The sequence below is a fragment of the Mesoplodon densirostris genome, chromosome 4, assembly GCF_025265405.1.
Source record: "Mesoplodon densirostris isolate mMesDen1 chromosome 4, mMesDen1 primary haplotype, whole genome shotgun sequence".
In the NCBI taxonomy this organism is placed as follows: Eukaryota; Metazoa; Chordata; class Mammalia; order Artiodactyla; family Ziphiidae; genus Mesoplodon; species Mesoplodon densirostris.
In genome coordinates, this window is record NC_082664.1 from 30985205 (window position 1) to 31009338 (window position 24134).

Below are 24134 nucleotides of genomic sequence, written 5' to 3' on the forward strand. Positions count from 1 at the left end.
TTTTTTATTTTTGCTTTTTGGACCAAAGAAGGGTGCGTATTTGGGGAGGGTGTCTGTGTGGGGTGGGGTTAGAAGTGGGGAAAGGGACAGAGAAGCGGGGAAAGGGACAGAGAAGCGGGCTGGTTATTGGAATTAGTTCTGAATTATTACAATTGTACTTTGTATAATTAGAAACAGTTGCAATGTGATGTATTTGTAATTCTGTGTCGTCATACACACAACACCCCAGCCTGCTTTTTCTAGGTGGCAGTTGAATGGTCATTTATAATTAGCCGCTCATTTTTTTGCATCCCGACCCCTTTCCCTGGTGGTAAGGGTGTGTAAACAATACCCCCGACCAGCCGAGCCTCCTGCGCCCTAGATGGTTTTTAAACTGCTAACGTAGGAGCACGCATGTTGTTACTGCGAGACCTACAACATCTGCCTTTATTTTTAAAAACAACTTGTTTAATAGATCATCTTTATATGTTTCATTTGTTTTTAAAAGTTGCTGATCAGGAAACAATACACACGTGAATAAATTATGCATGGGCTAAATTAGAACAAAGCGCAGAGGCACATCCAGCGGAAGGGATGGATGGGGGTGCTGGGAGGAGGGGAGCAGGGAGAAAGGTTTGGAGAGCTATGTTTTTATCCGCCTGTGTCCCTCTTGACAATGAAACGGAGCTGAACAACATCAGCATTTTCTCTGTGTGCGTTCTGAGTCTTTCTCTCCCTTCCCTTAAAAAAAAAAAAAAAAAAAAAAAAGGCCAACACCAAGGACGCCCCCTATAGAAACTGGTCACACAAAGGTTTCCTCTAGGATTGGGGGGATAAAGTGGTGGTAGGTAATGTTCTGGGAAGAAACAAGCCCAGGTTTCATGCAACACCTCTGTAGGGCTCTGCCTATGCTGAGTGTAGACCATTTTTCATTACACTAGCTTTTTCCACGTGGGACATTCAATAATTCAATAGCTTGAGTAACTGGATGGCACAATTTGAATCTCATTGCTTTGGGGTCTTCTGTAGGGCCCCAAGCTCCTGGAGCCACATCTCCTCTCTCAGCAGTTTAGCGCTTTCTTCCTGCCTGTCTTTGATCTCCCCTCAACTCCCTTTCTTATTCCTCCTCCTTGTACCCTTCACCCCCATCCTCTCTGAAGCTGACAGCCTGGCTTTTCTGTCTGTTGTCGCCTTTAACATCTTATTACTGCCCAATAGGGTGTTAGAGGCAGAAACAGGAGCCGCCTGGACTGATCAGATCACAAAGGGGACACGGCAGGTGGCTCCACAACCAAGCAGTCACATCTGGGCTGATAGAATTTAAAAGCATCGATAGACATGTATGATGTGTAAATAGGTATTGCACATTATTTAATTTAGCAGCTACATTGTCTGAGCCTAGATGTGTGAGTCACCCTTATTTCTTACATTTACACGCAAGATAAGGACCATGTAGTGAAGTAAAAGGCCATGTTATGTAGGTAACATAAATAAGGATTTGATAAAGGTCTATGTGTAAGTCCACCACATTACCTATCATATTCTGGTTGATTTCTACATACCTAGGAAACATAAAGCTTTTTTTTTCCCCTGCTATATTCTTTTTTTTGTTTTTGCTTTTAATATAGATTCTAATCTTATTTGATATTCTACTTCAGGTTAGCCAGCCTCCCCCAAATCTGCTATCAACACTTTAAACAACTTACTCTTTTATTAAGTTATCAAAACCCTGGTTTGTATGCACTTAACTGGGAATGTCTGCCACCTTCTGCCAGACAGGATTATGCACGTATATATCTATTATACTAATTGCCTGCTTAGAAAAGAGTAACTGTTATTATTATTTAATTATTCCATATAAGCCAATAGGGATTTACCCCAAGTAACTATTTGTTTATAAATAATGAGAGCAGAAAACTATCTGGTCATGCTTGTAACATGTGAACATACAGATATGTAATTGTATTGAAACTTTTTTGTAAGGAGTTTCCCTCGCTTGGAGGCATGGTTTTATATCTCTGTTTTGTTATTAAGGACACAGCTCTGGGAGAAGCAAATATACTTACTCAGCCAAGGTCAAGCAGCTGGTCACGTGCATAGATGGACCTCAGATCTTTGTCTTTTTCTACATTCTATGATCTGGAGACAGTGTATTCTAATCTAAAGTGGTTTTGTGCCTGTGAAAGTTGTGTAATTGTTGCCACTTAGAAGCCAGACCTCACTCTTGCTGTGGCACTCAGTTTAGATATCAGAGAGGATGGTGTAGGGGGGACACATTCCTGGTTCTAATGTCCTTCTGGCTCTGTCTGTTGGGGTGGGGGTGCGTGGGTAGGTACTAAATGGGGAACATTGCGGTTGGGAATTTGTGAACTTGCAGTTTTTTATGGGCATTATTTTAGCCCCTTATGAAAAGGGACCCTCAGACATTTTAAGCCGACAGATGCCTAAGAACCACCTTCTGCATCTGCTTATGGTTGCCACTGGGAAAAAAAAATCCTTAAAATCTCCAAACTTTGTTAGCACACGTTATTTTTCAGTGGGAAGAATGTCTGGTTTGGATGAGATACCCATAAAGGATATTAATTTCTGCCAGAACCCAAATGAAGGCATCGTCACAGGTTAAACCTCTGAAAATTGCCGGACCTGCAGACCACCTGGGAGACATCCAGAGGTCTCCAGTTGAATGGGAGCTGCTCCATAAAGTTCCATAAAGTGGGCAGGAATTCAGAGGCAACTTAATTGGAGACTCCTTATCCTCCTTTGTCTTTTTGGAATCACGCAGGTAGCTGAAATTTAGGCACATCTGAGAAACACCGTAATGTCTAAAGCTGTTCCTGAGCCATCTGCTCAGATCAAGGCAAAAAATAAAATGCCACGGTCAACAGGCTTTGTTTTGAGCCTGTGCCGGGAAAAGAAAGGAAACTGAGGCTGATGTTTCAGTTTTGAAAGTGCAGCCATGCCTGATTGTAGTGGTGCTGGGGGTGGGTCATAAAAAGGCACCAGAATCCAGTCCTGTTTATTATCCCAACCTCTGCAAAGTAACTTTTGTGGTTTCTGAGTGTTCTGAAAGTCACTAGAAGATAGAAATGTAGCCCAATGTGGCAAGCCCCTGACCAAAGAAGTGCCATAACCACTGAAATAGTTTTTGCCCAGCCAGGGTTTTCCAGCAGGGACCTATGTAAGCATGACCCTAGCTTTAAATAATCTTTAAACATGTAGGTATTTAACAAGAAAAGATAAAAGAGTGGCCTGGGGTGGGGGTGGGGAGAGGATAGGTAAGTGGATAAAACCACTGTGTGGTCTGGAACTCTGAAAAGGTGATTGTTTAACAGCAAGAGAGACTGATATTATGATCTACTGCAAGTTCCAAAGTTTTCTTTAGTTGTGTGAGCAACTGGGGAGAGATGAGGTGTTGTGGTGTTTGTGTAATGTGTTTCTCTTATTGGTCCGGTTACTAGTGTTTCACAGTCTGTCAAACCATATGGATGAATGGAGCTAGCGTCATAAAACTGTCACTGAAAGAAGGTTTTTGAAGCCTGTGATTTGCCTCAGAGTTTTAAAAGTAGTGGTTAAGAGGTGTTTTGGCTGGGGGGTGGGTGGGAAAAGAGGAGCAGCCTGTGCTGGGAATTTCTAGGTTGTGTGTTTGTGAATAGTAGTGGGTGGGAGTGGCAAGGGAAGAGAGAAGCCTTGAGGAGACTAAGATTTAGGGGGTTGTGTTTGGAAGCAGGGAGGGGCAAGGGGATTGAGCTCAGAGCTCCTAATAATGGGGTTCAAATAGCCCACATTGAGTCTTGCACCATCCAGGCCTTAGTTAAGAGCCCAAAGAGCAATGATGGCCCATGTCTAATCCCCCTTGTGGTCGTCTCATGTTGCTATGAAATAAGTGAGCTTTTTTCATTGTTTTTCACTTTGAAAATCTGCTGTTTGTATTAACTTCAGTTGGAAGCTCCACCAGAGAAGGTTTTTCAGTCCCCAGACTTTCACCTGCTATCAGTGTGGCCCTGTCTCAAACTCTGTCCCTCTTTCCACATTCGTTTCTCACCAGTGGCTTTTCTTTTGTAGCTTCAGAGTAATGGAGGAGAAAAAGCTCTGGGAGAGGATCCCAGAGATCTGAGCTCTGTTTTCAGCCCTACCACCCACTAACTATGCGATCTTAGACACAGAACTTCTCTGAGCTGCATATTCCTTGTCTTTAAGATGAGGGTGATGCACCTTGATTGCCAAAATTCCTTTCAGGTCAAAAACTTGTGGCTCTTACCATGGTTAATTAGGATGAGGAGGATAGTTAGGGTCCAGTGTTCAAATTCTTCCTTGTTTTTATTTTATTTATTTATTTAAAAAATAAATTTATTTATTTATGGCTGCGTTGGGTCTTCCTTGCTGCACGCAGGCTTTCTCTAGTTGCGGTGAGCTGGGGCTACTCTTTGTTATGGTGCACGGGTTTCTCACTGCAGTGGCTTCTCTTTGTTGTGGAACACGGGCTCTAGGTGCACGGGCTTCAGTAGTTGTGGTATGTGGGCTCAGTAGTTGTGGCTCATGGGCTCTAGAGCACAGGCTTACTGGTTGTGGTGCATAGGCTTAGTTGCTCCCCAGCATGTGGGATCTTCCCTAAGCAGGACTCGAACCTGTGTCCACTGCATTAGCAGGCAGATTCTTAACCACTGCGCCACCAGGGAAGTCCCCTTCCTTGTTTTTAAAGTATGGCTCTAAAGGGGAGTTAAGACTGGTAGACTCTTCCGTAGTTTCATCTTCTCTGATCCAGTCTTGCCACGTTATGCTACTATTTGGGGTTCTAATCTCTCCCTTCTCAGGGCCCAAGCCTGAGGACCAGGTGGTGGCCCATTTAAAATGTGGACTTTTCTTCTGATTATCCCTTTTGAACACTTTTCTTCTCATTAGTACTCCAACTAGAGGATGGAAAGAGAAGTGGCCAAACTAATTAGCCTATTTTGTTGTTTACAAGCACTCAGATAAAGTTTTTGGTTGTGCAAAAGACTGGAATTATTGAGAACATTCTATCTTTTTCTTCCTCTTTTCTTTAAATGTATGGAGGGAGACAGGGAACCAAGCAAAAGATTTTTCTTCTCTGGATTTCATTTATCTACAGTCTCCTTGGAACAGCCCTCCCCTCTACCACAGTGCCCATCCCAATTAACATGGAAATAAAGTGCTTATTTCACTTCCATCTGGGCAGCTGCAGTTACCTGACTGTTCAGGGAGCCGAAGCAGGTGGGCCTGTACTGATGTCTCATTGAGCTCCCTCTGTTGTATCCCATGATAACTGCTGAGGAAATGGAGGTGTCTAGCAGACCCACAGAGTCTGGCCATACCCAAGTGGCTATTAGCAGTGTCTAAACTGGAATTCACTGCCTCTCATTCAGTGACATGCCTCCAGAACATCCCAGGTTCTTCTGGGGGCGTTATTATCAGGCTTTCCTTTGTTTGGAAGCTCCCTTGGCAATTTTCTACAAGTCTAAAGGAGGAAGGGGGGTTGTAAAACCTATCAGAGAATTCATAAAAGCCTAAATTGTGAGAGGTAAAATGAAAGAAAACAAAACAAAATGGTCACCCTGACCTCCAGCATACAGAGGCAGCCCCTTAAATTTTTTTACTACTAGTGGTAAAATACACATAACATGTATATTTAGCATATATGACATGTAGATGTGCCATTTTAACCATTTTTAAGTGTCAGTTCACTGGCATTAAGTACATTCATGATGTCGTGCAACCATCCATACTATCCATTCCCAGAATTTAAAAAACCATCCTAAACAAACTCTGTACCCATTAAACAATAACCCCTCATCCTCCTCCCACCCCCATTCCAGTCCCTGCTAACCACCATTCTACTTTCTGTCTCTATAAATTTGCCTATTCTAAGCACCTCATATAAGTGGAATTATACAATGTTTGTCCTTTTGTGACTGGCTTATTTCGCTTAGCACAATGTCCTTAAGGTTCAGCTTTGTTACAGCAGGTGTCAGAATTTCCTTCCTTTTTATGGCTGAATAATATTCAGAAGATGAAACTATGTATATGCCTTCTTTTGTTTATCTGTTCATCCAATGATGGGCACTTGGGTTGTTTCCACCTTTTGGCTATTGTGAATAATACTGCTATGAACGTGGGTGTGTAAGTAGCTATTTGAGTCCCTGCTTTCAGTACTTTTAGGTATGTGCCTAGGTCCCCCTTCATTTTTAGACTTATTAAAACCCAGGGAATACATTTCTAGATAGTACAGGCAACTCCCTCATTGTAAACTTAAAAAAAAAAATACTGATAGTGTCATAGAATTCAACCTTTTTACCCCCCTCCCCCGTGGAACAACCACTGTTTTGGGGAGGAGGGGTAAATGCCCTGGGAACCCAGAGACTCACTTCTCTCATCCCCACCCACAAGGATTGCCTTCACTTTGTCCCCCTAACCCCAACCCTTTGAGGGCAGTGGCTCCCTGTGGAGGTCAGGGTTTGGGTTTTGGGGGGCTCCAGAAGCTTCAGCAGTAGTAGTTTACCTGGTGAGGCTTGGAGTGAAGGTTTCCTAGGCAGAGTGGAGGTTTCATCTGGCAACAGGGGTTCAGGTGGAAGGAGCACCTGGGATGACAGGACAGCTTGAAAGTCAAGAGGTAGTAAATCTGGCCTAGTTTTTCCTAAGGTGAGAAGGGCTTGTACCTCCTTCCGCTTCCCCCCTGCAAGGGGCCCAGATGAAATAATGGATGTGAAAACATTTCAGAAGGTGTAAAGTACAAATGTGAGGTGTTACTAGAACTGCAAAGTTTCTCGTAGCTAACTGAGGCCTTCTCAGAGAGTCAGCGATGTCTCATAAACATTACTGTATTAAAACGAAAAACGAAAAGATCCTGGCATTACACATCATATCTAATCATTGTTTCTCAGTAAATGCAAAGCCTCACTCGTCCAGCTGTGTGTAAATAGCCCTGGGATCTCAGTGGGGTTTTTTACATCGTCTGGGTTTGAAATAGGTGAGAATATGAGCTCAAGGGAAGCCCTCATTTCATTTCCCATTGTCAGCCCTGTACTGAGTCCACCCATGATCAGAGCAATCAGACGCTGGCGGGCAGAGGGAGTGCTCGCCTGGAACTTGGGCTCCGGTCATCAGCCAGTTTCTGGCTCCTCCTTCTATCAAGAAGACTCCAAGGAGAGAGAGGGGGTAACAGGGGGGCTGGGGTTTAAATCTGCTTGTGAGCAAGGAGGGTGTGCTGTTGACATAGGGGGTCAGCGGCAAGAATTGAGTCTTTATACAAGAGTAGACTATGGACAGCATCGTGGCGAGGGTCAAATATCAGAATGACAGAGTTATTTGCCAGCCTTGGAAATGCTTCAGATCCAAGCTTGCTGAAAACCCACAGCATTCCTGCACTTTATAAAAGCAAATTAAATGAGAAACGTCATCCCTACTCCCATGATCCTCAACCAAGGACTCTTTACATATCTCTGTTTGCTGCTAGTTGAGCTCAGGGAGAACTGTCTCACCCTCTTTGGAGCTTTCTTCATCCTGTCCTGGCCAATTCTGATTGCGAGCCTGCCCCTCGCAGCTAAGTGGCATAGAACCTCCCTCCCTGCATCTAGGAGCTTCCACTCCAATGAAGGCCTCCAGTCCGTTTCTCCTTCCAGACCCTTGTTCTTTGACAGGGCAAAGTAAGTGCTTGTAAACCAGGAGGCAGACTGCTCCCTTAGGCTTCTAGTGAAACCACTGTCAGTTGCGGGGTGGGGGGGAGGGCAGAGGCAATGTGGTGCTGGAGGTGGGGGAGGGCAGGGTGGATGGGGTAGTTGAAGTGGAGAGAATATATTCTCTCCTGCTAATTATTTTCCCCGAGGACTTAGCCAATGCAGAACCATCTATTATCGTGGGAGTGCTCTATGGTGGTTTTGCCTGTGATGAATGCTAAGTGGAAACAAGCAAGAAAAATTAACAGGCGGCTGCTTCTGTCCACCTAATTAAAATGCATATCCAAATGCATAATTCCTTATGTTTCCCCATGCACACACCCCCTTCCAATCCCAATTCTACGGAGGAAAAAAAAAACACTTTCTCCCAATCATTTCTCTTGATTATATTTCCATCAAGGAAGAACTGGAGGGTTCCCTTAGAATAGAGAAGGGCCGTTTTTGTAATACACTAAAATTGCTGTTTTTTTTAACTTAGATTGGCCCCCAAAGTTCTGAGCTCTTTTTTGTTTAAAATGAAGAACAAAAACTTTATCTGACTGCAGAGAAAAGGGGGAAGGAAGGAAGTAGAGAAAGAAAGGAGGAAAAAGAAAGAGAAAGCAAGAAAGAAAAAAAAGAAAGTTCCCACAATTTCCACTGACCTTTTAGTTTTGCGCTAAAAGTCTGGCTTGGATCAACAATGAGAATTTTGAAGGTCTTTTTTATCTCCTCTTCCTCTTCATTTCTTTCCCTGACTTTGCACTGCTTCCCCCAACCCCCAAAACAAACATAGCCCAGGGTTTTGCAGAGAGATTTTAGAAGAGGCATCTACCTGTGCAGATCAGGTAGAGAGAAGAAACAAAAGCCTCTGCATCTGGGGCAAGATCAGAGGTGCTGACATCACGGTCCCAAGTATGTCTTGAATGAAACAAAAAATATCTCTTCACCCTTATCTTCCTCACTTTTTGTTCACCCGAATGATCATTTTCTCCCCCCTTGGAAGAACAACTTTATTCAGTGGTCATAAAATATTTAATAAGACACGAAACTTAAGTCACTGTGTTCAACTGGACGTCACTGCCATCTCTGCAGCAGCCCCCCTCCCCCAGCCAGCAGCCCCCCCGCACCCCACTCCTGAAGGCCCCTGACTGCCCTCCACAGAAGCCCCAGCTGTTGATTTATCAGGGCCGGCTGGCTCAGCAGTGCATGGAGATTGCTTTTAATTAACTCTCTTCATTTTTCCCAATCTTCAGGGAGCAGCAGCCCTTTAATGATTTTAATATTTTATCTGGATTTATATCCGCCTTATTTGTTGTTGTTTGACTTCCGCATTTGTTCTTCCTGAGTCGCTTCCTGACTGATATATTTGTTTGCCCCTTCCCCCTGGCCCCCAAGACCTTCCAGGAGAACGGCTTCTGAAGAAGGCCCAAGCTTTCAACCATTGCGCAGGGAGAGGTGCCTAGTGTTGGCCTGTGCCATGATTTGGATTAGAACTTTTGTCTTAGGAATCCCAGTCTCACCTGCCTCAGCAGAAGGAGTTTCTGAGCTTTTCGTTAAAGAAAAAAAAAAAAATCTGAATTTTAGAAAATGAGGTCTCTTTGCCTTTTTGGTGCTTGCTGCCTCTGTAAGGGAGTGAGCTGCCCTGGAGAGCTGGATAACAACTGCTTCCTGGGTCTGGAGGTCTGTCATCTTGCTCACGCCAAACTGACGTAGTTCAGTGGAACTGCTGGAGGATGGTGACTTCAGGGCAGGGCTGGATGTAGGTGCAGTCAAGTCTTCCTGCCACTTTCTGCATCTTTAGATATGGCTGGGATTTGCTCAGCAACTGCTCAGAAGAGTACTTTTAGGTACGGTCTGAAAGAGGACCTGCAGAGGCACCAGTTGCCTTCTCCATTTGAGGCTGCCTGCTCCCTCAGCCCCCGGTTCCCTGTTTCTGTGCCCACTTGTTACACACCACCATCTGAACACCTTCCCAACCCCTCTTTGAGCTTCCTTTTGGCTGCAAAGTCTGCTTCTTCCCCCAACAGTCCCAGAGAGGCCTGGCAGACAAACTTGCGCGGGGGCTTGTTTTCAGAACCAGCTTGTCCACAGAATGCCCTTTTGGCATCTCTATTTGGTGATGTGTCTTTAGGGTTATTCGTTGCTAGGCAACTGCCAACTAAAGTTTGAGCCTGATCTGGGATTGCAGTGAATTGCCCTGGGTGACTTGTATCCACATTTAGGGACTTGGCTTTGCAATCCTGTGAACAGGAAATTGAGAAGATATTTTTCCATGTGCCTTTATGGAAAGAGGTATTGGTTTGTCAAATCTAGCCCACTGACTGGCACACGAATGTCTGTGCACACAATGTTTGTTTTGATGATGAAAATGGCGATTTCTTCCCATCTCCTTGTATTCATCCCGTGAGCTCTGCTAATTCTGAAAACCTATGATATGTCAGGTACTAAGCTATCTTCAGGGTACAGAGACAGAAAACCATGGCTTCTACCATCACAGTTTGGTGTTCAGGCAACTCAATGTCCTATTGAGTGTTTCTTTTTCACTTTTCCTTGGCAATTACAGGCCCTTTTGAGAATCCTATGAAAGTTCTGGATCATCTCCCCAGAAAAAATGCAGATAGGTGTGAACATCTGCCTATGGTTTTATGGGGTTCACAGACTTGGAGGAGCCCATCAGTGGATGCCCTAGAGGTACATGGGCTCCAGGTTAAGAACCTTAGAATGAGCGATGTGGGTGAACTTGTTACCCTGAAAGGATGCTTCTGTATCCCTGCTCAGACAGTTGGCACCATTCCCACTTCCCCTATAGTCTTACCAAACTGCCCCAGAGGCACATGACGAACATCTACTTGCTCATCTTCCAGGCACTTCAAAGTCCCCTCTTCCCTGGCAAAGCCCTTGCTGGCCCTCAGGTAGAATTGGCCACCCCTGTCCTTGGCCCCATAGTCCCAAGCATACTCTTCTCTCCCCGCCACTGAAGTACTTAACGCTGGTGGGTTAGAATGTAAGGCCTTGGAAGACTGGGAGGGTGGCTGCCTGTGCCTTTCTATCCCTATAGGATCTAGCATAGCAGGCGCTTAATAAATGTGTGTGGAGTAACTGAGCAAATGAAGCCAGCAGGCTCTTCCCACCTAATTTGCTTCTAACTCTTTAGAGTCGACTTGTTTCTCATTCTCTCCCTGGCAGGAGTTCGGAAAAGGCAGCAGAATTCCTTTCCTCCAATTCTTCAATTTCAGTAGTCGGAAAATAGGCACAAGCTTGCCTTGCTTGTATGTAGCGTGTGAGGCTGTGATGATTGTCAGCGTCATTTATTCTAGCCCTTTGTCTCTTTACCACTTCATCCTTGTGGATCTAAAAAACTTGGCTTTCCTTCCCTTTGGTCTTGGGAATTAAAGGCAAGTCTTTTTGCTCTGTCCTCTTTCAGGGACTAAGTAACCCAGGGCTTGTGACGAGCCACTGATAAATCAACCACGCTTCTACTAAGTGCCTACTATATGCTCAGCTGTGTATGGGATTTCCTTTAGCCTTCTGTATACCTGAGGACTTTTATGGGTTTTTAAGATGGAAGAGGCTGAAGGTACAGGTACTATAATGGTTTAGCCCAAAGTTGGGATCTGGTGAGAGTCTGTTGCCTGTCCTACTGAGCTTTGGAGGTAACTGTGGCCCAGTCACTGTTTTCAGATAGTTATTCTTTGGGAGAATTTCCTATACTTTCATAATGCCTACATAGATATAACTTTCCCTATGACTCTCTCCCAACCATGTTCAGTGCAGGTAAATTCATGTGACAATGAAACAAAAAATGATGTCCTGGGGATCATGTGAGGGCCTTTATTCTTCATATTGAGAGAGAGAGAAATCTCTATCCTCATAACGTTTGCGTGTCCTCTTGCTGCTTTTCGACCCTCCAGAACATTCAGTGTTGGGACCATGTGGAGGAAGGTGCCACCCTGGAGAGGCCTTTCTGTGTCAGAAGGAAGGTGAAGGCCAGAGGTGGAGAGACAGGCTATTCAAGTCCAGTTTTGACTCAGATTCTCGTCCACTAGACATCCTTCAACGTGGAGAGCTGGAAAAAGTGCTGATGGTGCACGAAGTATAGGCTGGAGGAGCAGGATTGTACCAAAGTGTTTGTGAATTCAGAGAGGTTCATACTGCACCAGCACCTCCTCTGGAAGTTCACTCTCCTTCAGTCCCGGGTATAGCCCTTCAGTACAGAGGGTGCACATGGGGCCATCCGGTTCCTGGTGCTCATTTCCTTTCTGGGCAGCCATCCCAGTATAACAGATACTTATACATATTCTGTCCTCATTTTATCTAATTACACACATCTCTGGGGGATGGGAAACAGGTTTGGATCATTCGATTTTAGGTCAGTTATGCACAGGGTAGCTGAGATGAACACTGATCTACGGAGTTCTATGAAATTCAGAAATTTCCCATAGTTCCCTGGTCCATAGCACACCAGGGGGCATTGTTTGCTATCTCAGGGGCTGGAGATCCCAGTCAGCATGGGGGAGGGATAGAGCCTGACTGGTTCATGGGTCTGAATGTAGGAACCTTTCTGAGACGGAGCTAGCTCTTGCCATCCTTGGAGCAATAGGATTTTTTTTATTATTTGGTGATCTGCCTAACTGAGAGACCCAATTACATAGGTCCCTCTTCTGGTGATCATTTATGTTCACCCATTATCTGCCTACAATGTGTTCAGCTTCCTGAGAAATACAGGACAAAAGAAGCTCTGATGGATGCAACCATCTCTATCATTGCCCAGTGTTGCCAGGAGTTCCTGTCTCCTTTGTGACGCAGATGAACTGGTCTGGACAATATAAAAGCGCTGAAATGTCCCCACCTTTCTCCAAGACCCAGAGCTGGCAGCCTTGGGCAGTCCAACTTCCTGGCATCTCTGCTTCAGGCTCTATTGTAGCTTTTCAAATCCCCAGGAAGGAAAAGCCCACTGGTTACTCTTTTCTTTTACTTTCTGCTTCTTATTTCATTCCTTGACTCAGACCTAAACCTCCCCAATGCTCTGTGAGCCCTAGAGAGAGGAATAATCTACTTAATGCTTCATAGCAAGGTTTGCACCTCCAGCCTCGGTTTCGTTCTGACCTTGTCCCCTTCATCTGTGCCCTGTTGACATCTTTCTCCTTTCCCCATGCATCGCACCTTGATCAAAAAGCATTGAAGAGGCACAAAGGGAAGGGAAGAGTATTCTGCCTAGTCCCCAGGAGGGCACACTCTATCTTATCAATGTGGGAGCAGGGAGAGAGGAGGAGGAAAAGGCAAAGCTTGCACACAGCAAACAGGTGAGAAGAAGCCGTGGAGAAGAAACAGGGTGTGTGAGGTTACATGGTGGGAATAACTGTGCTCTGTGAGCAGTCCAGCCCCCGAGGGGTCTGTGGAATTGGAAGAGAGAAAGCGGTCCCACGGTGGGGATGTCAGAGAAGGTTTCAGGGAGGAGGTGGCTTGGAGCTGAGTTTGGAAGGAAAGTGGGATCTGGTCAGGCTCAGGAGTGGTGGAGGCTGAGGACGGAGAAGGCCAGGCATGAAAGGGACGTGAACAAGGATTTGGGAAGCATTTGAGTAATTCCTTAGAGAACCCTCTTCCTTTGGGGTGGTGGTGGGAGGGCCAGGTAGGAAGGGATGTGTGGGTGATAGCAAATGGATCCATTTGGCTGGATGGGAGTGGGAGGGGCCTATGAACAGAAGGTAAAAAATGAAATAGCCTGGGGCCAGGTTGCTCTGAGTGGAGCCCCAGTTTGGCAGCCAATTCTTGGGAAGAACTTGAACACCTCAGAGGCCAAAAGAGAGACTCCAGGGGGAGGTGGGGGTTGTCATCCTGTGTCCCTCAGCAGGGAGGATGTCCACCTCCAGAGACTCCCTCTCACTAATTCTTGGTCCTTGGTTTCCTTGGTTATGTGTTCTGGGTCTTTCCCAGGGCACCTCCCAGAGGGGGTGGGGGTGAGGGGGACTCTCGGGGGCTTGCCCTGGATGAGCCATCCATCCCATCGGGTACAGGACAGCCCTGGACAGCTAGCTGCTTGGGCAGATTTGCCAAGTGGTGCAGGATTGTAGGCTAAAGCCTGTCCTAGTGCTGGATCTAAAGGTCTTTCCCCCTTTCTATACTTTAATCACCACCCCCTTTCTTCAACAAAAGCAACAGTGAAAACAGCCCATAAATGGTTATAAATAAAATACACAAATCCAGTCTAGGGAAGAAAACATAAATGCTGACCCTCATAGCGCAATCAAAGGCTGGTGCCCCGAGGATTGGTTTCATGGTTCACATGGGAGTGGGTTTTGTGGGGAGTGAGGTGGGAGTATGGGACGGGGCGCAGGCAGTGAGGTTACAGGTCTCTAAGACGGTGTTTCTTCCTGGGAGGATGGAAGTGGTTTACTCTGAAGGTAATGCCTCTCCACTCCCACCCAGGCACCCAGGCACCCCCTTACCTATCCAAGCCGCCCACCTAATGTTTATTTCCTCCTGCCGGAAGGCCTGGGCCCCAGGGAGCTACCTTTCAGGGGGAGGCTGATGTTACCCCAGTCCTCAGGTTCCTTGGAGCCTTGAACTCTTTGAGAGCTCAGATGCCCATCCTAGGGAGCGAGAGGGTGGCAAGCAGTGCAATGTGGCTTACAGCTTGGCTACGGGCTCTAGAGCTGGAGAGTGTGGGTTCACATCCAAGCCCCATGACCATGGGGAGGATTCCTAACCCCCCTGTGCCTCAAATTTCTCCTCTGTGAAGTTGGAGAGATGGTTTCTGCCTTTAGAGGGTTGTTGGAAGAATTAAACAAGTTAATATACGTACAGTGCTTAGAAGAGTTGGTGCTTCTTACCCTCGTAATAGATGTTGGCAGTGACCCCGTTTTTCTATCTGTAAAATGCAGTCACACTAGCTGATTTTTCCCACAGTGGCCTCTTAAGGAATATGAGATAATAAGTAGGAGAAGCTCTGATTTTCTTAGAAGAAAGACACTCTAGAACTCGATGGCATTATTATTAGTAACTCTTAGAACGAATGTGCTAGAAGAGACTTTGAGAGAGCTTTAGCTACGGGATGCTTTGTTCGGGAGTTCAGGTTATTGCATGCCACTGAATCGGTGCTGATATTGGGTCCTTCTGAGAAAGAACGAGAATTTCACAGCTGCAGAAACACAGCACATTGAGGTGAACCGTCATGTGATTGAACGCTTGGCACCTGCTTCCATTCACTGACGCCTCCTCCAAGGGAGAGGCAAGTGCTTTCTGCCTGAATGAGCTCTGCCCTTTCCACAGCTAGAAAAGGGCTTGAACATCCTTCAGACCAGAGGGTGTAGGGGTGAGAGCTGGTCTGTGCACTTTTCTCCCATGTGGCCCGCCAACCCGTTGTCGGACACCTTGCTGATCGCAGCCCTCCTGTCCCAGCGGGTGTGTGTATACATGTTCCCAGCGCACCCTTTTTGTAGGCAGCGATCTGTGCTTGACAAGCTGGCATTCCAAACTCCAGATCTTCCAAACACCAGACCCCTATGTTATTTTTAACTGTCCAAAGTTTTTTCCACGTCGTGTAATTGATGGGACTCCATAGCCTCGTCAGAGAATCTAAACTTCAGCTTGTTTTGCCTCCCTTGAATGGGCATATGTCTGATGACCAAGCAGAAAAACACCCTGTTTTCAGAGCTGACTGGTCTAAATCTTCATGTCCACCCCACACCCCGCGCATCTCTGGGGAACAGAAGTGAACACAAAGATAACCTGAGCTCGCCTATTTCTGTTACTCCAGATAGGAGGGGGGCAGATCCCTTCTGTCTGTGACCTTCTTGTCCCCGCTGTCTCTCGGAGTCCTGATAGTGAGGGACAAAGCTATGTTTTCAGAGAGATAACAGGCAGGGCATTGAGGAGTTGGGCGTGCAATCTCTCCTGGCCCTCTTTTTCAGCCCCCACATTCCCCAAGGGGCAAGTCACATTCTCATCATCCTCTGGGGACAGTCCTGGACAGACACTCTTATTTCAGAGAACTCGAGATCTTGTGGCGTCAGTGACCACCATCCTTGTGACACTGGAGAAGATTCTCAGCCCTCCAAGTCCAGGAGAAAGTGTGCCATCTCACACTGGCCTGTCATTTGCATTGTGAATTTCTCCAGCTTTGTGTGCCATTTCTCTTTTTCCTTCACACATCTCTCTAGACCATGGTGCACTTAGCACCCATGTTAGTCGAACATGTACGAGGTACCAGCTACTGTGGCACTGAGTATACAGCGGTAAGCAAAACCGATATGGAATTCTATCTTTGTGGAGCTTGTGGTCCAGTTGGGGAGATAGACATTAATCACATAAATATATAAATAAAAGTTGAATCTGTGTTATGTTGGAAGGTCCTGGAAGATAGAAGAGAGTAGGCTGAGGGAATTGCTCTAGTCTAGTATGTTGAGGAAAAGTTTCCTTGAGGAGGCAACGTTCCATCCCAGGCAGAGGGAACAGCACGTGCAAAGGTCCTGTGGCATGTTGGAAGAACCAAGGAAGGCTGCTGTGGCTGGAGTGCAAGAAAGAAAGGGAAAGTGTGGCTCATGATAGGGTAAGAGTGGTCAGGAGGGACCAGAACATGCAGGGCCTTGATGGATATCTTAAGGGTGTGTACTTTCTCCTAAGAGCAGTGAGCAGTCAAGGGTTTAAGTCGGGAAGTGACTTAACCCCATTTATGTTCTAAAAATTTCCCCCTGGCTGAAGGGAGATTTAGCAATAGAGCCTGGAAAGGATGGGATGAATGAGTTCTGAGGAGGCTTTTCTGGGTAAAATTTAGAAAATAAAAATGAGACATGTGCGTGTCATGAAGGACAGGCATTAGCTGGACAAGGTTGTGACGATAGAGTTTTCCCTTGAACTGCTTCCCTCCTTCCGCTCATTCTCAGTTCCATTTGGTAGTTTTTATTTATTTTTTTTCCATTTGGTAGTTTAAAGAAGCTGACAGGCCGCCCCCATCCTCGGAAGTTTTTGATACCGTGGAGAGATCTGTTTTCCTCCTAAGCAGAGTCTGGAGCAGTCCTCCTGCTGCCCCCACTGCTCCCTCCAACTGCCCTTTGAGCATCTCAAGGTGTGGCCCGAGGATTACGTACACAAGGGGCATGGGTGTGACTGGTGAAAGGTGGATTCTGGGCCGCCTCCTGGACCCACGGAATCAGGGCTGAGACCATGCGCTCTGGTTCTTAGTTCTTCTAAAGCTTGAGAACCACTGTTCTTTCAGCCCTGTGCTTGCATCAGTAAGTGTAATGACGCTTTAAATGGGAGGTGGGGATAGATGGGTACCAAGTGTTTTCAAGGCAAAGAAGGAAAGAAGGTCTTCTTTAGGCCTCACGATAATTTGCTTGAGGAGACAAGGCTCTGGTAACTTCATTTACCAGATGGAGTTGGTGGGAGGAGGGAGCTCCAATTGATGTCTGACTCCAAGCACTTTCCTTTGCCTTTCTTTCTTCCCACTCTATTCTCCAGTGGGCAAAGGTTAAAAAGTACTGACTTATAATTTCCAGATGTAGTTCCTTTTCAAAAAAAGATCCAGTACCTTTTTGGGGGCTCATGAGATCCATCTAGAAAGTGAGTATCCAATTAGTACATGAAAGGGTGGAATTAGGTGAGTTAATCGTAATTATTATTATAACATTCTAATACGGAAGACATCAAACCTGTACAAAAATACACAGAATACCACAAAGAACCTCCATATATCCAGCACCCAACCCAGCTTTAACAGTCACAAGGCGGGTGGGCATCTTTTCAGTTGTTCAGACTTTGCTCTATGATGCTCTCATTTCTATGTCCATTGGATGAAATACCTGATAGGTGAGTGGGCAGCAGGAACAGAGAAACTTTCAAAGTACCCCACCAACTAATGACCAAAGAGGGACAAAGCTCTTTTGATTCAATTTGTCTGTCAATAGTACAGCTCATAGGCAGAGCTAGTGCTTGGAACTGTAGATCTAAGAAATACCTTAGAGACAATTGGTGGTCTCCCTCACTGTGGGACATGGCAGCAGAGGCCAGAGCAAGGTCTGGGGACAGTCCTCAGGCTCTGCACAGCTAATAAGAGACAGGTCCTCCAGCCCTGCCTTCCTTACACAGCACAGAGGGTCTCTTGGCATTTTTGTTCTAGTATTTTCTAGCATGAAATTGTGGAACAGAATCCCCACCAGAGCCCTCATGGTTGAAATACCAGTATTCGACCACCTCAGCTTTTGCTTCCTCTTTGTGAAAAAGATCCTTGGTGTAGCCCAGCGGTCTCCTAGTCTGGCTAGGATAGATACATCTATGAGTACTGGTGAAAGCAAAGTGGGCCACATGCTCAATCTCCCTTAGCTCTGCCTGCCCTAAAATTTTAGAAGCCCTGAAGCAAAATATGACAAATTAGTGAGTGCCATAGACTTTCAAGAAAGGAAGAAACCAGTTTCACTGACCAGCTTCCTGGAGGAGGTGGGGGTGGGTGGTAGGTGTTGATGGGTGGGTAGAAGTTAGGGAGTTGAGGATAGAGAAGGCTTCCCTTTAAGAGGGGAACCAAGCTCTCAGCACTGCACATCGATCAGGAATTATTTAGCACCTCCTGAAGCGGAAGGTTCTGTACTTCACCGTGAGGGCGATACCGAGAAGCAGAGGATACAATTTCTATTCTCCAGGAACTTTCTGTCTAGTTGAGGGACAAGACATATGTTGAATATTAATATAAGCGGCAGACTCTAAGACGGGAAGATGCAAGTTGACTTTTAAGATCAGCCTGAAGAAGAGTGCAGTGGAAACTAGGAGGTGAATCACAAAGCAGCACGTAGTAACAATATTAATGGCACGGACCCAATGTCTTCTCCGTGTGTGGCCGTGTGCTGGATGCGGCGATAACTGCATCGTTACATGGCAGCTTTTAAAGTAAGAGTCACGCTCGTTCCAGCTACCATCTCTTGAACACCTGTGTCTGCTCGGCAGCCCTGTGCTGTGTGCTTACACACATGAACTCATTTAATCCTCCTAGGAAGCAGGCAGTATTAACTATTTTATAGATGAGAACACTCCAAAGAGTTTAAGCAACTTGCCCAAGACCTGAGGCATGGACCTGGGTCTGTCCATCCAAATGAACTTGGGTTCAAAAAGGAAGTGTGAATACCAGCCAGGCTGAGTAGTTGGGAGAGAGAAGGCTGAACAGGTAACAAAGGACCTATTATAGACACCTGTGTGAAAAGTTTGGCACGATCCTGTAGGTGTTGGGGCGTGATTTAAGGTATGTCAGGGTGGACGTTGAGGGTGATTAATTTGTAGGATGGTTTGAGTGGGAAAGCTGTGGCAGGAAGCGACTGGGGTCTTCGAGGGGGTGGTGGTGGAAATGCGCCGGGTCAAACCAAGTAATGAAAACCCTCACAGCCCATCAAACTTAATTAAAATCAAATAAACACTCTGGCAAACCCGTCTCATACCAAGTAGGGGTAGAGATTCTGGATCTTACTAGGGCATTATTTCTGGTTTCAGTATAGCTGCAGGGACATAGAGCTTCATCATTATGTAATATTTTTAAAATATGAATATGCTTTGCGTTGATAGGCTACCTTACACATTCACGGTGTCAGCCCTCAGCTTGGTCCTTGGTGCCCCACCATAATCTCTTTTCTCACCCCTTTTTATTTCTCCCCGCCAGCAGTTGTTTCAGTATTTTGCCATTTACGTGAAATTCCTCTCCATCCTCTTACTCTTAGCAGATGATTTCACCCCAGACTTGTTCAAGAAAATCAAAGTCATGAAGCAAGGAACTTCCTTGTCATTCTTGCCCACTGCCTCATCATGGCAAGAGCCACTTCTTCAGAGGGGCCTCCCCTGCCCACCCTATGTAATACTGTCCCTGCATAACCCTCCCATTACCCTGGTGTATTTTTTTTCACAGCTCATACAACCATCAGAAATTATCTTTATGCATTTTTTCACCTGTCTTATGTTTGCCTTTCCTCTTGGAATTTACGTTCCATGAGAGCACAGACTGTGCCTGTCTTGGGCACTGTGGCATCCGAAGTCTTAGCACATAGTAAGTGCCTGGAGCAATGGAAGGTGCTCAGACGTGGAAATGAATGAGTGGATTCCCATGACTTCAGCCAGCGCTCATGATTTGATCTTCCTCTCTCCTCCTGACTGTCCTACTGCCTACTCGACTCCACCGGGTTGTCCCTTCTCAAACTTATATTCTAAATAAAACTTTCTTCTTCCCCTAAAGCTGCTTGTTCCTCTTGAGGTTCACTATCATTAAAGCAAAGATCTCAAGGTCATCTTCGGCTCTTCTCTCTCCTCACTTCTACATATACTTAGTCCCCAAGTCCTGTTGACTTAACCTTGGCAATGTCTCTGGACTCTGTCCCTCCCTCCATTCACCTCTCATTCAGGCAACATAAGTGCTCACAGGGACACTGGCAGGAGCTTCCTAATTGACTTCCTAACTTGTAATGTCTCCTCATGTCAGGCTATCCCTACCCACAGGGAGAGCTTTGCACTGTTGAGTTTCTTTATACTTTCAGTGGTGCCTACTGATTGTAGAATCCATCCATCTGCCCAACTACCCATCCATCCATCCATCCATCCATGCATCTGCCTATTCACCCATCCATCCATCCATCCATCCACCCATCAATCCATCCACCCACCCACCCACCCATCTATCCTTTCCATCCATCCATCCATCCATCCATCCATCCATCCATCCACCCACCCATCAGTCCATCCACCCACCCACCCAACCATCTATCCTTTCCATCCACCCATCGATCCATCCACCCACCCACCCACCCATCTATCCTTTCCATCCATCCACCCATCAACTATTTACTGAGTGCCAATCATGTGCACTATGGGAGGTGCTGGGTAGAGAACTGAGAGCACAGTCTTTGCTTTCATATCAGTTTTCAACCTTGTAGGGGGGGATGGATATAAACAACCCTGATCTTCAAGTGTTACAGGTGCTTTTTATTCATTCATCAACTATTTATTGAGTTTCCACTATGTGCCACGCACTGCAGGTGCTGGGGATACAACCAGTCAATAAAACAAAGTCCCTGCCTTCACGGAACATACATGCTAGTGAAGGAGACCAACAGTGGACAAAGACACAGGTATGAATGCTATGGGGAAATACAGTGAGGGTAAGGGGCACATGTTTGTGGGTTGCCCCCTGGAGAGGGAATTCAGAGATGGCTTCACAGAGAGGGTGATGTCTGAGCAGATACCTGCAGGACGGGAGGGAGTGGCACTTGCAGACAGCTTGGGAGGAAAGCATTCCAAGCAGAAGGAACAGCCAATGGCCTGTGCCAAGGCCCTGCTGGGCTGGGAATGTGCTTTGGGGAGTGTGTACAGGGCATGGTGGGATACAAAGGAGGGGAGGAATCTACTGTACCTGGAGGGACCAGGGGGCACTCCTCAGAGGAGGATGCCAAACTCCCTAGCATGACAATTCAGCCTCCCATTCCACCGCCTGTCCATGGACTCTAAGCTTGAATCATGCCAGATTGTGGACTTTCCACCTCCAGGCCTTTGCTTCTCTGACCATCTCTGCCAGGTCTTCTTCCTCTGACCCCCACGCCTCTCCCTGATGATCTCTTCCAGCTTCCACTCACCCTTCAAGAACTGAGCCACCTCCAGGCAGAACCAGTTGCCTCTCTGCGGGTCGATAGCACTTTGTTCATGCCAGGGGAGCACTTAGCATGGTGACATCCGGTGAGCTGTGTCTATGCCGGTCACACCTGCCTGCCAGAGCTCCCTGTAAGAAGGAGCCATATCTTAGACCTTCCTGGGTCTCCAGCACCTTGCACTCTGTTGAGCACACAGTAGGTGGTTCGGTGCATGTCGTGTTGGAAAACATCTTGTTTTGTTACCAGACCTCTCTATATAGACATATGTGCAGACATACATGCCCCTTTTCTACACATCAGTTGCTTAAAAAAAGTTCTGCAGTTCTTAGTGAAAGCAAGAAGGTCATGAAATTAATTTGTCACCCTGATGCCAGCTTCACTCAGCCGACTCATGGGCTGGGAAGGGGTTTTTAAACATGTGTTTCTAATCGATGCGCTAATTTTTCTTCCCTTTCTCAGTCATCTTCTCTTCCCCTCAAACTTGTGGGTGGTAACGCCTTCAGGTCTGGTGGCACCTGCATCTCCTCCTCCATCCCTTGAGCAGATGTTTTCCAGCTTTGGGCCTGATAGAAGGGGAGGTGGTCTCTGATTTAGGAAGGGTGAGAGGGAGTAAAAATGAAATGAGATTTCCTCCCCTCTCGAGATTCATTAGAACTTGCTTGTTTGCTTGAGAAAGGCCTGAAATATGTATGCTTTGCTATGGACTGGATCATATGTCTTTAAGGGGATTCTGTGATTTATTTTTTCCTCCATGATGGGGAGTTAAGACTATTTCTAGGTGTCCTGGGATTAATTTATTAATTCAGCAAATATTTACTGAGTACTTAGCACTATTCTGGGTGCTGGATACCAGCAGTGAAAAAAAATGGGCAAAATCCTGGCCTTCTTGAAGCTTTCATTCTTGCGGAGGCAGCCAGATGGTAATCTAAGTAAGTGAATAACTGGGATGGTGCTAAATCTATCAGGGAGTTGGGATGGGGAGTGTTGGGGGAGGACAGTTAAGGTGGCCGGGGAGACCTCACTGAAAAGGGACATTTGAGGGTCATCTGGGGGAATAAGATTCAAGGCAGACAGAGCAGCAAGTGCAAAGGTTCTGAGGTGAAAGCATGCCTGACGTTTTACAGAACAGCAGGAAGGCCAGTGTGACTGGAGCAGCATTAGAGAAGGGGAGAGTAATAGGAAAACTCTGGCTTCTCTTGGAGTTGGGAACCTACTGGAGGGTTTTTTTTGCGGTATGCGGGCCTCCCACTGTTGTGGCCTCTCCCGTTGCGGAGCACAGGCTCTGGACGCGCAGGCTTAGCAGCCATGGCCCACGGGCCCAGCCGCTCTGCAGCATGTGGGATCTTCCCGGACCGGGGCACGAACCCGTGTCCCCTGCATTGGCAGGCGGACTCCCAATCACTGCGTCACCAGGGAAGCCCTACTGGAGGGTTTTTTACAGCATCACCCTGGGTGCTCAGTTGAGAGTAAACAGAAAGACCAGTAACGAGGCAGTGGCTGGGACCAAGGTGGTGATTGCAAAGGTTGTAAGAAGCAGCTGGATTTGGAATACATATTGTAGATAGGGAAGACAGCTTTTGCAAAAAAAAATTGGAAGTGGGGTGTGACAACAAGAGAGGCATCGTGGATGACCCCAAGGTTTTTGACCTGAGCAAGTAGAAAAATGGGATTGCTGAGCTGGTGAGGATCGTGGGGGAGCAGGTGTGTGTGGGCCCAGCTTTGCCCTTGTTAGGCTTGAGATGCTGATTCAACATCTGGATGGAAACGTCCAATAGGCAGGGGCGTTGTTGCATCTGCCCTTGTTGGACCTCCACCTGGGGAGGAGATTAGGATGTGGTCCAGTGAGTCTTGTTGGGACCTGGATGCAGATTGGTTGCGCTGGGTGTGTGCCATTGCACTTTTTTTTAAAAATATGTATTTCTTTTCTTATTTTATTTTATTTTGTTTATTTTTGGCTGCACTGGGTCTTCGTTGCTGCGAGTGGGCTTTCTCTAGTTGCTGCGAGCGAGGGCTACTCTTCATTGCGGTGCATGGGCTTCTCATTGCAGTGGCTTCTCTTGTTGCAGAGCCCGGGCTCTAGGCGCGTGGGCTCAGTAACTGTGGCTCATGGGCTCTAGAGCGCAGGCTCAGTAGTTGTGGCGCACGGGCTTAGTTGCTCCACGGCATGTGGGATCTTCCCGGACCAGGGCTCGAACCCGTATCCCCTGCATTGGCAGGCGGGTTCTTAATCACTGCACCACCAGGGAAGTACTGTGCCATTGCACTTTAATTAAAAAAATATTTTTAAAGCATATTTGGATTCAATTCAAGAAATATCTACCAGTACCAACTATATGCCAGGCATTGTGTTAGGTGCTGAGGGTAAAACACAAAAGTAGGGCTGAAAGGTTTCTTTCCTCTTTGAGTTTGTAGTCAATGGGGGAAAATGTGCAAAGCATGCATTTTTATTAGAACAATGGTGAATCCACAATTAATTGGAGAATAGACCCTATGTCTTGATGAATAGACTAAAACCTTCACTCATAACAGTCTATTGCCATTATTGTGACAGAGCAAGAAAATTGGAAAATGTTTGTGGTTTTTCCAAATTGAATTTTTTTTTTTGGCCAAGAAATTTGATTTGGAAGTCCTTGTGCCCTGAGTGCAGGCATAAGTGATTCACTGAATAATGCTAAACGTTTCCCCATGACCACACATTCACACAGGAGGCCCCTGGTTGTATTATTGAAGTCGTCTAAGTCATTCCTGGAAGGGAAGTTTTGTTTTTAAAAACTGCTACAGTCATGCATGCTAGTAAAACTTTACCTAGTTCACCGTCAAGTGTGGATGCAAATCCTTTGTCAAAGTGGCAGCAAAGGTTATAAACACTCTGATACGA

At 46.3% G+C, this 24134-nt stretch overlaps 1 protein-coding gene across 1 annotated transcript in view; it reads left to right on the plus strand.

The window, feature by feature from the left end:
- Positions 1–24134, plus strand: part of DPF3 (double PHD fingers 3) — a 212403-nt gene that overhangs the window by 303 nt on the left and 187966 nt on the right. Inside the window, 1 exon segment of the mRNA XM_060098008.1 lies at positions 12538–12558. Within this exon segment, the coding sequence (XP_059953991.1) occupies positions 12538–12558 (21 nt within the window).